At 39.2% G+C, this 16,145-nt stretch overlaps 1 protein-coding gene across 3 annotated transcripts in view; it reads left to right on the forward strand.

Moving 5' to 3' along the window:
- The first annotated feature begins 1,834 nt into the window (after positions 1 to 1,834).
- LOC121374213 (adhesion G protein-coupled receptor L3-like) overlaps positions 1,835 to 16,145 on the forward strand; it is an 86,731-nt gene continuing 72,420 nt past the window's right edge. For 2 of the 3 annotated variants that reach the window (XM_041501205.1, XM_041501206.1), the window contains exon 1: positions 12,188 to 12,906. In XM_041501205.1, the coding sequence (XP_041357139.1) occupies positions 12,840 to 12,906 (67 nt within the window). In that variant the 5' untranslated portion in view covers positions 12,188 to 12,839. Of the gene's footprint in view, positions 2,023 to 12,187; positions 12,907 to 16,145 lie in introns of those variants that run through there. The other variant, XM_041501208.1, reaches the window with a different exon arrangement.

The following is a 16,145-nucleotide window of genomic DNA, read 5'->3' on the forward strand; positions in this document are numbered from 1 at the left end:
TACAGTGCAGGTTGCCCCACAATACAAAATCTTACATACATACAGTGCGGGTTGCCCCTCCCTCCCCACTCCCCACAATACAAAATCTTACATACATACAGTGCAGGTTGCCCCACAATACAAAATCTTACATACATACAGTGCGGGTTGCCCCTCCCTCCCCACTCCCCACAATACAAAATCTTACATACATACATACAGTGCGGGTTGTCCCTCCCTCCCCACTCCCCACAATACAAAATCTTGCATACATACAGTGCGGGTTGCCCCTTCCTCTCCACTCCCCACAATACAAAATCTTGCATACATACAGTGCGGGTTGCCCCTCCCTCCCCACTCCCCACAATACAAAATCTTGCATACATACAGTGCGGGTTGCCCCTCCCTCCCTACTCCCCACAATATAAAATCCCGATGAGCGTAAAAGAAATAACGGACGATCTTTAAGTATATGCACAAACAAACAGTGTACTACTATATTACTAGCAGGGGTGGGGCATAGTGGTAAAGCGTTTGCTCGATGCGCGGTCGATCTAGGATCGATCCACATCGGTGGACCTATTGGGCTATTTCTCGTTCCAGCCAGTGCTTCACAACTGGTGTAACAAAGGCTGTGGTATGTACTATCATGTGTGTGGGATGGAGCATATAAAAGATCCCTTGCTGCTAATCGAAAAGAGTAGCCCAAGTGGCGACTGCTGGTTTCCTCTCTCGTTATCTCTGTGGTCCTTAACCATATGTCTGACGCCATATAACCGTCAATAAAATGTGTTGAGTGCGTCGTTAAATAAAACATTTCCTTCCTTCCATATTACTAGCAATAATGTTAATCGAACTATGAGTGGTGCAGAGGTGTAACATTCTCTTTGAGAATGGCCAATACAGCACAGATCCCTTTGTTTTCTTCGGGATACAATTAAAATGTTGAATAAAAGTCAGTGTCTATCTGTGATAGTTGTATTTTTGCATAGTTCTTTACACTGTGTTTTTATTTAAATCTTGACTTTTTATATTGATGTTGATCATCACTTTATTTGTTTGCATTACCATAGTTTTGACACCCAATAGCCGATGTATTTTTCGTGATGGGGTGTTGTTAAAAATTCATTCATTCATTCATTCATTCATTCGAACTATGAGCCACGCGCCCCTGCTCTGGTTTTGGTATGCTATGACTTAATCAGCCCATTTGATCGGCATTGTCGATTTTACTGTTGGCAATGTATCACTATGTTATTCCGCACCACAAATTAGTACAGCAAAACATTAATATAGCTACAAAAACACTAGTAATGTTTGTGATGTTTTGTTTATATACATAAAACTATACAAAAGTGTTCTCTTTATGTGACTTTCTATTTCGATGTGTTTATTGGAAGTAGTGTGATTGATTAACCTGTAATAAGAAAGGTCATGGCTAATTTTAAACTAAATGTAAATGTCGTAATATGGGGAACGTATAACAGTCGCTCCCACTCGCTTTTATTTTAGATGCACATGTACCTTGTAAAACTAAAATTTCCAAATGAAATGTATTAAACCAAGCCACTATTAAAAGGAATAGTCGGGCTACAGCAAATTAATTTAACAAAACGGTTTAGCTAATCTGAACGACAAAGCTGTTGAGATACAGGCGCGAATCTACGGGTGTGGGTGGATGAAGAAATAAAAACATGATAGTATTCCACGCATACCTACCAGATCGCCCATTCACTTTTCAGTAGTATTTCGATATTTTCCGTTAAGTTACGAAACTTGCCGGAAACGTCAACAACCGTTTGACGTGACGTCAACAATGCTTGTACGTTTTAATATGCGCATTGGTGTGAAAGCAATAGCACGTACATTTTTCTCAATATGGTATACCTTCAGAAATGTGAGAACAGAATCGCTGTTTGACATTTGATAAGCATATTTATTTTAAATGTGTATAAATGGCAAATGTTCATGGATCTAAATATTACCTGATGACAAATGCTACCTATTGTGTTGAGTGGAGATATCAACAAAAGTAGGCTACCGGTAAGCGTTTGTTTTCTTCATTGTTTGTTTTACTGTTGGTTTGTTTATCAGGATCGTTGACGTTGGAGGTTGGAGAGTGTAGGTATTGGCGTAGCCAGGATTTTATATTGGATGACCACCTACATGAGGAGGGGGTGAGCACCCACACTATCTATGAGTCGTGTCGTGCTATGGGGCATATAGAATTTAATGCAATGTGGATAAAAGAGGTGTTATATAGCCCCAAATCCCCTTTCTGTCTTGCTTACTTTCTCATCCTCTTAGTGCCTTGTGGCACATAAAGCCCGCACACGATCTCCCCAAACTACTCTGTCTTGGGCTTTCCTGGCTCCTGTTGTCCATGTCAGTCCAGCATTTTTTAGTTCTTCATCCATTATCCGACGTCATGTGGTGTTTGGTCTGCCTCTTTTCCTTTTTCCTTCAGGCGTCCATGTGAGAGCTGTTTTTGCTGGAAGGCTGTTGTTCATTCTGTAGACATGTACAAACCATTTCCACCTTCTCTTCTTTAGAGTTAGATAGATGTTTTCGTTTTTCGATGTTTGGTGTAGTCCGACTCTGGTGTTGGAAATGATGTTGGGCCAGCACACTTTCAGGTGTTGTGGAATCTGGAAAGTCTGTTGGTGTCTTGTTGAGTGATGCGCCAACACAGAGAGGACATTACTCTGATAGATTTTGTGTCTTGTTCTTTGGGAGTACACTGACGATCTCCACAGCTGTTATAGCTTTGCAAAAGCTGACCTGGCCTTTCCTAATCGTGTTTTGATATCTTGATCTGTACCTCCTTCTAGACTGAGGATACTGCCAAGATAAACGAACTTGTCCACATATTCGAGTCGATGATTGTTGATCTCAATCTACGCCAGGGTATTGATGGATCGTTCCTCCATCCTATTTGGGAAAATTCAAAAATACATTTAAAAAATCATTATCAAGAAACACTCGAGTAGCCTGCAGGTGTTTATAGAGAGAGTGTGCACTCAAGCAAACCTCCACCCTAGTATACTATGTTAGGATTGTAAGACAGGTTAATATATATAAAGTGAGGGATAATGTGACTAGGGGTGGCCATGACGCCACACCCTTCCCCCAGGCTCTACAAGAAATGTCCGAGGGACTGCAAGATTTCATCCATAGGGCCACAAAATGTAATTAGTCAACTAGATATTTCTGTGGAAGATTACCATATAGGCTAGGAAATTCTTGCCTGCCTTTTGTGAGTTGTGATTATAAAAATATGAAAAATTAATAATCCCCCACCTTCCCTTTCCGCCAACTCACAGCTGTTTGTGACCTATGCTCGATTTCATGCTGGATCCCCCCCCCCCCCCCCCACCCAAGCTCGTGGCCCCCCACTGAGATATATTCAAGCTCGTGGCCCATGCTCGAGTTCATGCTGGATCCCCCACTGAGATATATTCAAGCTCGTGACCCATGCTCGAGTTCATGCTGGATCCCCCACTGAGATATATTCAAGCTCGTATCTTTGCACAGGACAGAGTTCAGACGACGTTTAACAAATTCGAGACCTTGTGCTGCCATGAACTATAATTGTAAAGTTGTTCGTCTATGTTACTGGCACAGTCACCCTCCAGTACCCGATGTTGTTACTAATCAAATCGTCCAATAATAGTGTACGTTATACCAATGCAGAATATTTCTCACTAAGAAAATATGGAAAATATTTCCCTTGTTATGAGTGACCGCTGGGGTAATACTACAGTGTAATTAACAGTTGTGTATCTTGGTGATAAAGGGTCCACCGGTGGTAGAAGAACTTCCACTGCATTAAAGGGACATGCCCTAGTTTCAACCCGTGAAAATTAACAGTAAGTTTAGTTAATCTACAAACCTGTAACACATTTGGATAAAGTTAAAATTGAGTGAAACATGAGTCTGTGACTTTGAAATGGTGAAATATCCCCTAAAAATAGACTAAAACTCGACTGCATAAATATTAATTCTCAGACGCACGTGCGTTTTTAAAAATATAAGAAATATATTTTGTGCTATTAAAAACAGGATGACCAAAAACAATTCGAATGTACAGAAATGAATAATCTAAACAATAAAATCTAAGTAAAGTATGATTTCAGTTATTAAAAACGGCTCTAATAGTAAAAAATATGCCTTAGTGTTTAAAAACTAGGGTATGTCCCTTTAAGTATTAGCACTTATAGCAGTATGTATGTATGTATGCCCACAAATGACTGTCAGGTCAGATGTCGGGAATTAACGTGCTTATATCAATTTAATGTTCAAGCACGCTCATTGCGAGCACGATTTCTGACTAGGGACCAGCAGTACAAAAAATACAATAAAATTCAGGTTATAATTGTGAGGAACAGATATCACGTAACGTTTGAGCAGCAGTGACTGGCGTCTCTGTGTTACAAACTGTACAAATGTGACTAAATTTAATTCAACTGTAGGATTATCACAAGATATCATTTAGCCATCTATAGTATATTCTATTTAAATACATTTGTCGTAAATCTCTATATACTGGGCATACTAAAACAAATAAACGTTACGGACATATGTGTCGGTCTTTATTTAAAAAAAACATTAGTTCGAAATTATCCGTTATCGGACGCGTTTTATTACGGACGACAGACGAGATGCGATAAATGGATGTTAACGAATATAATATATACATGTGTGTCACCAGCCTTTAGTCTTGAGTCTAGATTAGGGGTGTCATAAGCACATAGTTTAATGCCGATATTTCGTTGTCGAATTCGGTCAGTTTTGTAGACATTTCCCCCCGCTAAGTTCGGCCATGTTTGTAATTAATGAGAGATATATCTTACAGGGCAGAGCACGTTATTTAGCCTGGTTTAGATAAATGACTTCGTTAATATGTTATCGTATTGTAAGTAGTGTCTATCCATAACCAGATATCACATATCTTTCCAGCGGTGCGCATACTGCTTTCGGAAAGGTCGGAAGCTACGTTTAGGGTGGTAAGGAGAATACATATAGGGTCAGCGGATGGGGGGGGGGGGGGGGGGGGGGGGGGGGGTGAAGGACCGATAGTATTGACTTCTGTCATTAAGAGAAGATACATCAAATGAATGCTTAATCAATTTTAATTTAATTTAATTTTTTAACCTGGGTGTAATAGGAATAACGACAAGAAAAAAACAATACCGGTCTTAATTCTGTGGTGCTATTTCTCATTCCAACCAGTGCACCATTACTGGTATATCAAAGTCCGTGGTATGTGGTATCCTGTCTGTGGGATGATGATATACAAAAACATCCCTTGCTACTAATAGATAAATGTAGCGGGATCCTTTCTAAAACTATATGTCAAAAATTATAAATGTTGGAAATCCAATAGCCGATGATTGTTAAATCAGTGTGCTCTAGTGGTGTCGTTCAACAAAACTGTCCTTTTAAGACAAGACAAAATCAAAGTAATGAGCTGTAAGAATTGTTTGGACAGTAGGGTCTTATTTCTTCGATGCTTATTAGCCAGTGCACCACGACTGGCATATCAAAGGCCGTGGCATGTACTACCCTGTCTGTGGGATGGTGCATATAAAAGATCCCTTGTTGCTAATCAAAAAGAGTAGCCCATGAAGTGTCAACATCGGGTTTCCTCTCATTATATGTGTGGTCCTTAACCATATGTCTGACTCCAAATAACCGTAAATATAATGTGATGAGTGCGTTGTTAAACGAAATATTTTCTTCTTTGCTTCGCTGCTTATTAGCACATAACGCTGAAGGCTGGTAGGTACTGGGTTCGTACCATAGCGACGGGTTTTATTAGCACATAACGCTGAAGGCTGGTAGGTACTGGGTTCGTACCATAGCGACGGTTTTTATTAGCACATAACGCTGAAGGCTGGTAGGTACTGGGTTCGTACCATAGCGACGGGTTTTATTAGCACATAACGCTGAAGGCTGGTAGGTACTGGGTTCGTACCATAGCGACGGGTTTTATTAGCACATAACGCTGAAGGCTGGTAGGTACTGGGTTCGTACCATAGCGACGGGTTTTATTAGCACATAACGCTGAAGGCTGGTAGGTACTGGGTTCGTACCATAGCGACGGGTTGTATTCCAGGATAAATTCACCGTACACTAGGAAGGGGTAAGGCCAGTAAAGCGATTTATTTTTCAATATCGACTGAAAACTAATAACTAAAATGTATGCTGTACAGACAGCCTGTATAGTTGAAATATGTACCCAGGACAGCGTGCTTGAACATTAATAAATAAATCAAAATGGAAATGAATGTTTGTTTAGCGATATCGGTACCATAGCTCATTTTAAACGACGGCTTCTGTTTACATAACATAGTAACAGCAACACTCGGGCTAGAGAGTGAAAAAAAGAAGAAGAAAAGTTTGTTTTGTTTACTGGATATAGTCTTAAAGAGAAAACCCGCTATATTTTTTCATTAGTAGCAAGGGATGTTTTATATGCACCATCCCACAGACAGGGTATCACATACCACGGACTGTCGTGGTGCACTAGCTGGAACGAGAAATAGGCCCACCGACGGGGGTCGATCCCAAACTGACCGCGAATCAAGCGAGCACTTTACCACTGGGCTATGTCACACCCTGTGTTGAGAGTGAGAGCAGAAGCCGGCTGTCTTCGCAATCGTAGGCTACACGTTTCGATCTGCAGCAAGCCTTCTATGTGAGATTTCCAACACACATCATAGTAGACACCACGGTTCTAGATGCACCGGTCACCTGGGAAAACGCCCATACCCTAAACGAGAAGAGAAGATTCGTGCAACTTAAAATGAGAACAGTCACTGTAAGCACGGTATATTTTGTTGTGAAAACTATTAGTTTTCATCCGACAATATAACGCCCCTTATTAATCTTCACGGAACAATTATCCACTTTTTATGGCACATTTTTAGAACATTTCTTAATACTTAGCCTGTGATGCTGACCAATTTGGCAAACTACCAGGGCAGAACGACCACTGGACCACAAGGTTCGTTGTCACGCCCAATTTGTGGTAGCTAACTGCAGTACACAACCGAGATCAGATCCATTGTAAAAAAATTAATTTATCTTGCAATGTCTGCCTTTATCTCTATCTCTGAAATTAATTCTCTCTCTCTCTCTCTCTCTCTCTCTCTCTCTCTCTCTCTCTCTCTCTCTCTCTCTCTCCATCTTCCTCCCCATTTGCCGTTCTGTGTATAATGCTAATCCGCATAATACATCTCTCAAGTTGACACCTAGCTACTTGTTCATAATCCATTTTGATCAGTTTATCGAAAGTGTCCGGATTAATGTGAGAGTATTTTAATACAGCTACTGCCAGCGTGCGAGTGAATGAGGACCACGTTGAGTTGTACACATAGGATGCTGCTCTCGAAACACAAGTCTTATCCGGTTCTTCGTATTTCTGAATTACACCTTAAGAAGGAAGTAGCCCTTGGCTGGACTGATCCATTCAACTTTAATCCCCAATCGAACATGTTTACATGTTTCTGTGGCAAGCATCACTTACACAAGTTAAGTCTTTGAGTGTTGGATGGAAAAATAGCTGGTTTAAATATATCTATTTCTCTTCAGAATCCTAAGCCAGTGAATCCTTTGGTTTTATCTTCATTCTGCTCTGTACTCTAAAAAGTGTGGCAGTGCGGCAGTGTGCTTCAACTCTCAACTTTTTGACAAAAAGATCATGTTATTACTCCAGTATGTGCTCCTTGACTAAAGCATCAACGATAATATAATGGCGTTTACTGTGCTGTCTGTGAAAGAAAAGCCCCAAACATATGAAATACTTACAATTAGTGTATGTTTCATACGTTAGAGAAACAGTTCAACTTTGTGATAGGTTTTCCAAAAGCATACCTTCCTTTCCTTTCTGGTCATGATCGTCAATTTATGTAGAATGCTTACGTCCATTTATTTTCGTGCTTACATGATTTAATTGTTTATTAAAGTGTCAAATGAAAATAAATATAAAATTATACAATACAAATATAACATATATTGCCACCTAGCCTAAATAGACTTATTACATGATTCTAAAAATAATGTTACATAATATAAGACTATAGAGAAAACAAATATATATGTACATCATATTAATGCTACTAGTACTACTTCTACTACTAATAATAACGCAACTACAACTAATAATAATATATTAACATCTACTATAATAAGAATAAGAATTAAAATTCTAATAATAAACTTCGAAATGTTATACGTCTGAAAATCATATTGTAATATGAAATAAACAAAAATAAACAAAAACATTACAAATACGCTATAATACAAATTAATTAAAAATTAAACAAATAATAAATAAATCTGTATTTACTTAAGAAGGCTACTGCGCCTTTGAAACATATTAAATAAGGTACAATATATCCAATGAATGTTCAAGTACGCTGTCCTGGACACACACACAACTGGGCTGTCTGTCCAGGACAGTAAGTTAATGATTAGCTGTTGTTGGTTGGCGAGAGCAAAGTCGATGTTTTGGCCCTATTCCTTGCCACTAAGCCATCAAAACTCGGAGTGGGAGCCGGTACCGGGGTGCGAACTCGGTACATATCAGTGTTACGGCCGATGGCTCAACCACTACACCACCGAGGCCGGTTTCATGGCCAACGTTAGTAATATTGTTAGCCGGTCTCTAGTTGTTTGGGAGATTATGCATCGCGATCGCAAGCAATAGAAGACTGCGAACGTGTGCGAGTGTTCACGACCCCCAACACGCTACTGTTTACCATTCGATCACGTAAACACGTTGAAATGTGGGCATGTGACTCGTACACCGTACCACGTGTTAGCGGTTTTCAATTTCAAAGTAATCTATTATAAAAGATTGTAAAAGAGTGAGGCATTTTGTATGGTACAATTTAGGTTGATAAAGTATATTAAAGTAAGAAAGATAGCCAGAAGAAATAAAATGTGAAAGAAATATATAACACACATGCAAGGACATGATGACATTTTGTACTAAAATATTAAAGATGGCCATGCAGACTATATACTCTAATCCATGCCATAATGATGATATACACACTTCGGCTACCAGAACAAAGGTCACTGAGATCACGCGAAACAGGAAACAGACAATTACCATAAACTGATTTGCAGCGAGAAGTCTTTTATATGTACTTTCCTACAGACAAGATAGCATACACTATGACCCTTGATATATCAGTTGTGGAGCACTGACTGGAATGGGAAATTACCAAATTGTAAGAAGGTCGATTGCCACTGCACACTCATTGACATTAGTGGGGACTTTAGGGCCCCGTTTTAGGAAGCGATCTTGGCGCTAAAATCCATACGTAAAACGGGGCCCAGAAGCATTTGGTCATGTATTCGTTTAACTCTTTAGTCATATTTCTAATTCTACAAAGGCCGTGGTGTGTACTATCATATCTGTGAAATTCGGCATATAAAAGATCCCTTGCTGCTAATGGAAAAGAGTAGCTCATGGCGTGGCGGAATTATTTGTGTGGTCATCAGCTTTAAATAAAACTGTGTTAACTGCGTCGCTAAATAACAGATTTCTTCCTCCTTTCCTACATAACTCACAGTACTAACGTTTAAATTCAATATGATACTTTTAGACGCTCAGACTAGGACTGGGAACGTTCCGAGGTGTTTTTAAACACACATCTCTCACTTCTTACAGAGAGATGTTCTGGGGTGTCGTTAAACACACATCTCTCACTTCTTACAGAGAGATGTTCTGGGGTGTCGTTAACACACACATCTCTCACTTCTTACAGAGAGATGTTCTGGGGTGTCGTTAAACACACATCTCTCACTTCGTACAGAGAGATGTTCCGAGGTGTCGTTACACACACATCTCTCACTTCGTACAGAGAGATGTTCCGAGGTGTCGTTACACACACATCTCTCACTTCGTACAGAGAGATGTTCCGAGGCGTCGTTAGACACACATCTCTCACTCCTTACACAGAGATGTTCCGAGGCGTCGTTAGACACACATCTCTCACTCCTTACACAGAGATGTTCCGAGGCGTCGTTAGACACACATCTCTCACTTCGTACAGAGAGATGTTCCGAGGCGTCGTTAGACACACATCTCTCACTCCTTACACAGAGATGTTCCGAGGTGTCGTTAAACACATATCTCTCACTTCTTACACAGAGATGATTGATATTTAAACTAGTCTTTCGAGAAAAGTCACCATGTAAGCTTCTACTTTTTCTACGGTTATATGTTTAGCTTTATTTATTGGTTAAGCCAGAATATTGCTTGTTTGAAGAGTTGGTCGTAGAACAAAACCTCCTCGGTATACCCAAACAGTGCCTTATGACTGGTATATATGTTAAAAACCGTGCTATGTGCTATTCTCTATGAGGGAAAATGCCTATTAAAACAGCCCTTGCTACTAAAGAAAAAATGTAGCGGGTTTCCTCTGAAGACAACGTGTCAGAATTACTAACAGCCGATGATTAATTCATCAAGGTGCTCTAGTGGTGTCGTTTAACAAAACAAACTTAAACTTTGGTTCAGCAATACGATTTAGTAATAACATTATTTTGTATTGATAAGTTCGTAATTGATATGCTAAGCAATTTCATTAACTGTATAGCAAGCTTTTATGTTTTTACTGATGTAATAAATATATTTTTAACAAACGAAAGAGGACGATGTTTTATGTTATGTTACTGCGTGCAGATGAGTAACAGCCTCTATAGATTTTGTGTTAAAGATCTGTTCGCACGGTGCGATTTGTAGTAACGTTGTGTAACATCCGATTTGATTGGTGGAAAACATAATTAGTGGCAGTAAATAATATATAATCAATTAATATGTTCTAATCAAGATGGTGCATCCTCGCTGATTAAGGACATCGTCCTGTCGGTGAGAAAGTAAATTATCAGCGTAAACTATTATATTGGGATAATCGGAAAGAAAAGCCCATGCTATAGTTGCCATGTCGCCCTCTATTATAAGCGTGACAAAGCGACAAAGTTGGAACAGCAAAGGCGATAGTGCGACAATGCGATAAAACTACCGATACAAAGTGAAAATGCGAAAATTCGGCAATGCGACAAAACGCGACATGGCACAAATCGGCCACCATATTTTGCAGTATAGCTGGTTTCTTTTTTCATTTTCTAAACCACAGCGGCTATTGATTATATCTGTGCTAGCTTTCCGTTATAACCATTTCAGCTTGCACATATATGATGAATAGTTTTACAAAATTCGCTAAATCCACGATATACTAGTATGTCAATTTGCACCCCAAAACCCCTTTATTTTTGTTGGTTCAAACAATTATAACCACTGTTTTATATCAACTATATAAGGGAATTTAATCAATATTGGGATAACAACTGTGCATGTAACTTTGTATAGTACATCAAATAAGAAGTTTGTATGTCTATTTCCAATTTTCCCCAATTTTCATCCCAACGAGTTTTGTTAAAACACGCTTTGTATATGATGTAGCTGTTCTTACTTCACAGTTTTATCATTGTCTTAAAATTGTTACTTTACCGGTCTTTATTACTTTCAATACAGGATGAGATGCTCGTAGACATCACTGAGCATCCGAGAACATGATTCTGTCTGTTCTCTGACGTCATACTTCCTGACGACTCATCTCGCATGTAAATGAATGCATGAACTGTCGCTTATAACATACCTCACCATGATCGGAATTTCTCACTGTCACAATGTTTGTCTCTTTTCATTGTTGTTGAATCGGTTGTCTGGATAGCCAGTGTATTATCACTGAACGGTTCAAGCGCGTGTATTGGGGGAGGTGGTGGTGGTGGTGGTGGTGGTCGGGGGGGGGGGGGGTAGGCTTAACATTTTAATGGTTTAATGTATTTTCCGGGGGAGCATGACAGGTCTCCTCGATTAAGAATTTCACTCTGCACAATGTTTTTGCACACTGCGGTTACAGGGGAAAGTTAGGGTGTTCTTGCATGCATATAACAAAAACAAAAAAAACGGTGGTGGTAGTAGTAATAGTAATAGCAGTAGCAGTAGTAGTAGTAGTAGTAGTGGTAGTAGTAGTAGTAGCAGTAGTAGTAGTAGTAATGATGGTGGTAGTAGTAGTGGTGGTGGTAGTAGTGGTGGTGGTAGTAGTAGTGGTAGTAGTAGTGGTGGTGGTAGTGGTGGTGGTGGTAGTAGTAGTAGTGGTGGTGGTGGTGATAGTAGTAGTGGTAGTAATAGTAGTAGTCGTAGTGGTGATGGAGATGGTAATAGTAGTGGTGGTAGTCATAGTTGTGGTAGTGGTGGTACAAAATAAAAAAGTAATATATAGGGGATCTAGGTTGGAGTGGCCCAGATATGTACACTCATATTGATTTTAAATTAAAAAAAAGATATATCAAATAACCACGCAGGTATGTTTTAAACATGTGCAGCAAACAGGCGTGACAAAATTGCACACATCTTCTTCCATAGTATCCGCCCTTAACTATTCTGGTAATAATACTATTACTGGACGTCCTTAAAAACAACAACACAAAGGAAAAGAAACACCCCACCCTTGCAGCCATTATGTACAGACCTAGTATCTACCACTTTGGGTCCGCCTAACGTTGTAATATGCCTCTTACTTCACCGTTCCACCAGCCAAGTGGAGCTAATATAAGTCGTGCCTAAAAGAGAAATATTCTCTGTAAATAATCAGTTAGATAACGATATACAGATCAGGTTTGATATGTTACCACTCCCCCGGTAGTAAACTCTTGGTCACGTGACGTCGCTCCTCGAGCGCGCCAATTACTGGCTGTAACTGTATCCCAGCTCCGAGTCTGGTGGTGTACAAACCTTTAGACTGCGCAAGGCACAGAACGTTTTAAAACACACAAAAATGGATGGATTATTAACTTCAAGAATACTGTTCGTTGCGCTGGGATGTATGCTATTTTTTAACAAAGGTAAGTCGATTTCTTATGGTTTATTCATTGCATATTAATTATTTTTTAAAAGTGAAATTTAAGTCCTAGTTTTAAAGAAAATGGTTTTGTTGTTTTCAAGACATTAAATTTTTGTTTGTTATTAAAATAAAATATAACCCACTCTGCAGAAAATCAAGTTTTTAATTAAGTTTGATTAGAAAAGCGGTGTAACACATTTTACTTAGTGGTATTGACATCACACACACGCTTTTAATTAAAATAAACTAAATGTTAGTACTAAAATTAATGCACGTATGTGATTTATATATATATAATAAATGAGGATAATAAAAATGGATAGAGGTAGTCTACAAAATCTTGTTTAATGTGTTTTGCCATACGTAAATGCTGTGACTACCGCCGAAGCCACATTATCGATGTAATTACGTAATACCACGTTATGTTCCCACTGATATTGATTGAACGAAAGCAAAGGTCTCGTTAGGCGAGCAAGGACAGATGACGGGCCCCCGTGACTCATGGGATTAAACACGATGGCGCCGAACAGCTAACTCCGTCTTCAATATTCTTTGTCAAATTCACGTTCAGCAAATGGTGCCCAATACAAATGTAATAAGAGATATGGATTTCTACATCTAATTTAAAAAAAATTATACAAGAAAATGTTTTATGTTGTGTTGGGAGGGGGGGGGGGGGGGGGAGGTGTTGGACTTTGTTTTATTGGTGTCCTATTTTGTGGTTTTGAATTTAAACAGAAGGTAATATTGCGCTGCAACAGATGCACTTGGTTTCTCTGAAATCTGTAATTCGAGGCGCCTGACTGCCTTGTTGCGTGTTAAGCGTACGCGTGGATAGGGATTTCCATGTCAAACTAACTCTCTCGTGTTATTCCAGTCGCCGTGTTACCTCAACAGTTGTTCTAGACAGACGTATTTTGAATCGTGCATAGATGTCACACCCTTTGGTGAACATCATCATTATAAAAACACACGCACACAAACACACACACACAAACAAGAAAAATGTATACACCTCATCTTCGGCATTGGTAGAAAATGAACATTTATATCATTATATACAGAAAAACAAATTTAAAGAAAAAATTCACTCACATAACAGAAAATGTACACCTATAAATCTTTTATTTCAGCATTGGTAACAAAATTAGCATGCATATTATACAGAAACAAATATTTAAAGAAAACACACACACACACACACACACACGGTCACACGAACGCACGCACACACACACACACACACACACACACACACACGCAAACACACACAAAAGAAAAAACTCCATACTCCAAACTCTTATTTCGGCATTGGTAGAAAATGCGGGGCGGAACGTAGCCCAGTGATAAAGCGCTAGCCTGATGCGCGGTCAATTTAGGATCGTCGGTGGGCCCATTGGGTTATTTCTCGTTCCAGCCAGTGCACCACGACTGGTATATCAAAGGCGGGGTATGTGCTATCCTGTCTGTGAGATTGTGTATATAAAATATTTCTTGCTATTAATGAAAAACATGTAGGCTAGCGGGTTCACTCTTTAAGACTGTATTCAAATGTTTGATATCCAGTAACCGACGATTAATACATAACTGTGCTCTAGTGGTGTCGTTAAACAAAACAAACTTAACTTTTCACAGACACACACGCGCGCACACACACGTACATACACGCACACACATACACACGCACATATAAACACATGAATATGAAACAAAAACAAATCAGTTAAATCTTCTCTAACGGCCACTTGTATTAAGCAGCCACATTTTATTCTTTCAAAACAGCTAATATAGCATAAACTAACCTGTAATAAGCAGCCACTTTTATTCAAAGGATATTTTTTAATACTCTCTTTGGTGGGTACTTAACACAGGTTGGACTATAGTGAATAATCGCCACACAGTTCATTTTGTAATACTCTCTTTGGTGGGTACTTAACACAGGTTGGACTACAGTGAATAATCGCCACACAGTTCATTTTGTAATACTTTCTTTGGTGGGTACTTAACACAGGTTGGACTACAGTGAATAATCGCCACACAGTTCATTTTGTAATACTTTCTTTGGTGGGTACTTAACACAGGTTGGACTATAGTGAATAATCGCCACACAGTTCATTTTGTAATACTTTCTTTGGTGGGTACTTAACACAGGTTGGACTACAGTGAATAATCGCCACACAGTTCATTTTGTAATACTTTCTTTGGTGGGTACTTAACACAGGTTGGACTATAGTGAATAATCGCCACACAGTTCATTTTTTAATACTTTCTTTGGTGGGTACTTGACACAGGTTGGACTACAATGAATAATCGTCACACAGTTCATTTTTTAATACTTTCTTTGGTGGGTACTTGACACAGGTTGGACTATAGTGAATAATCGTCACACAGTTCATTTTTTAATACTTTCTTTGGTGGGTACTTGACACAGGTTGGACTACAATGAATAATCGCCACACAGTTCATTACTTAATACTTTCTTTGGTGGGTACTTGACACAGGTTAGACTACAATGAATAATCGCCACACAGTTCATTTGTTAATACTTTCTTTGGTGGGTACTTGACACAGGTTGGACTGCAATGAATAATCGCCACACAGTTCATTTGTTAATACTTTCTTTGGTGGGTACTTGACACAGGTTGGACTGCAATGAATAATCGCCACACAGTTCATTTTGTAATACTTTCTTTGGTGGGTACTTAACACAGGTTGGACTACAGTGAATAATCGCCACACAGTTCATTTTGTAATACTTTCTTTGGTGGGTACTTAACACAGGTTGGACTATAGTGAATAATCGCCACACAGTTCATTTTGTAATACTTTCTTTGGTGGGTACTTGACACAGGTTGGACTACAGTGAATACTCGCCACACAGTTCATTTTGTAATACTTTCTTTGGTGGGTACTTGACACAGGTTGGACTACAATGAATAATCGCCACACAGTTCATTACTTAATACTTTCTTTGGTGGGTACTTGACACAGGTTGGACTGCAATGAATAATCGCCACACAGTTCATTTGTTAATACTTTCTTTGGTGGGTACTTGACACAGGTTGGACTGCAATGAATAATCGCCACACAGTTCATTTTGTAATACTTTCTTTGGTGGGTACTTGACACAGGTTGGACTGCAATGAATAATCGCCACACAGTTCATTTGTTAATACTTTCTTTGGTGGGTACTTGACACAGGTTGGACTACAATGAATAATCACCACATACTTAATTCGC

This window comes from Gigantopelta aegis, chromosome 6 (assembly GCF_016097555.1).
Source record: "Gigantopelta aegis isolate Gae_Host chromosome 6, Gae_host_genome, whole genome shotgun sequence".
NCBI lineage: Eukaryota > Metazoa > Mollusca > Gastropoda > Neomphalida > Peltospiridae > Gigantopelta > Gigantopelta aegis.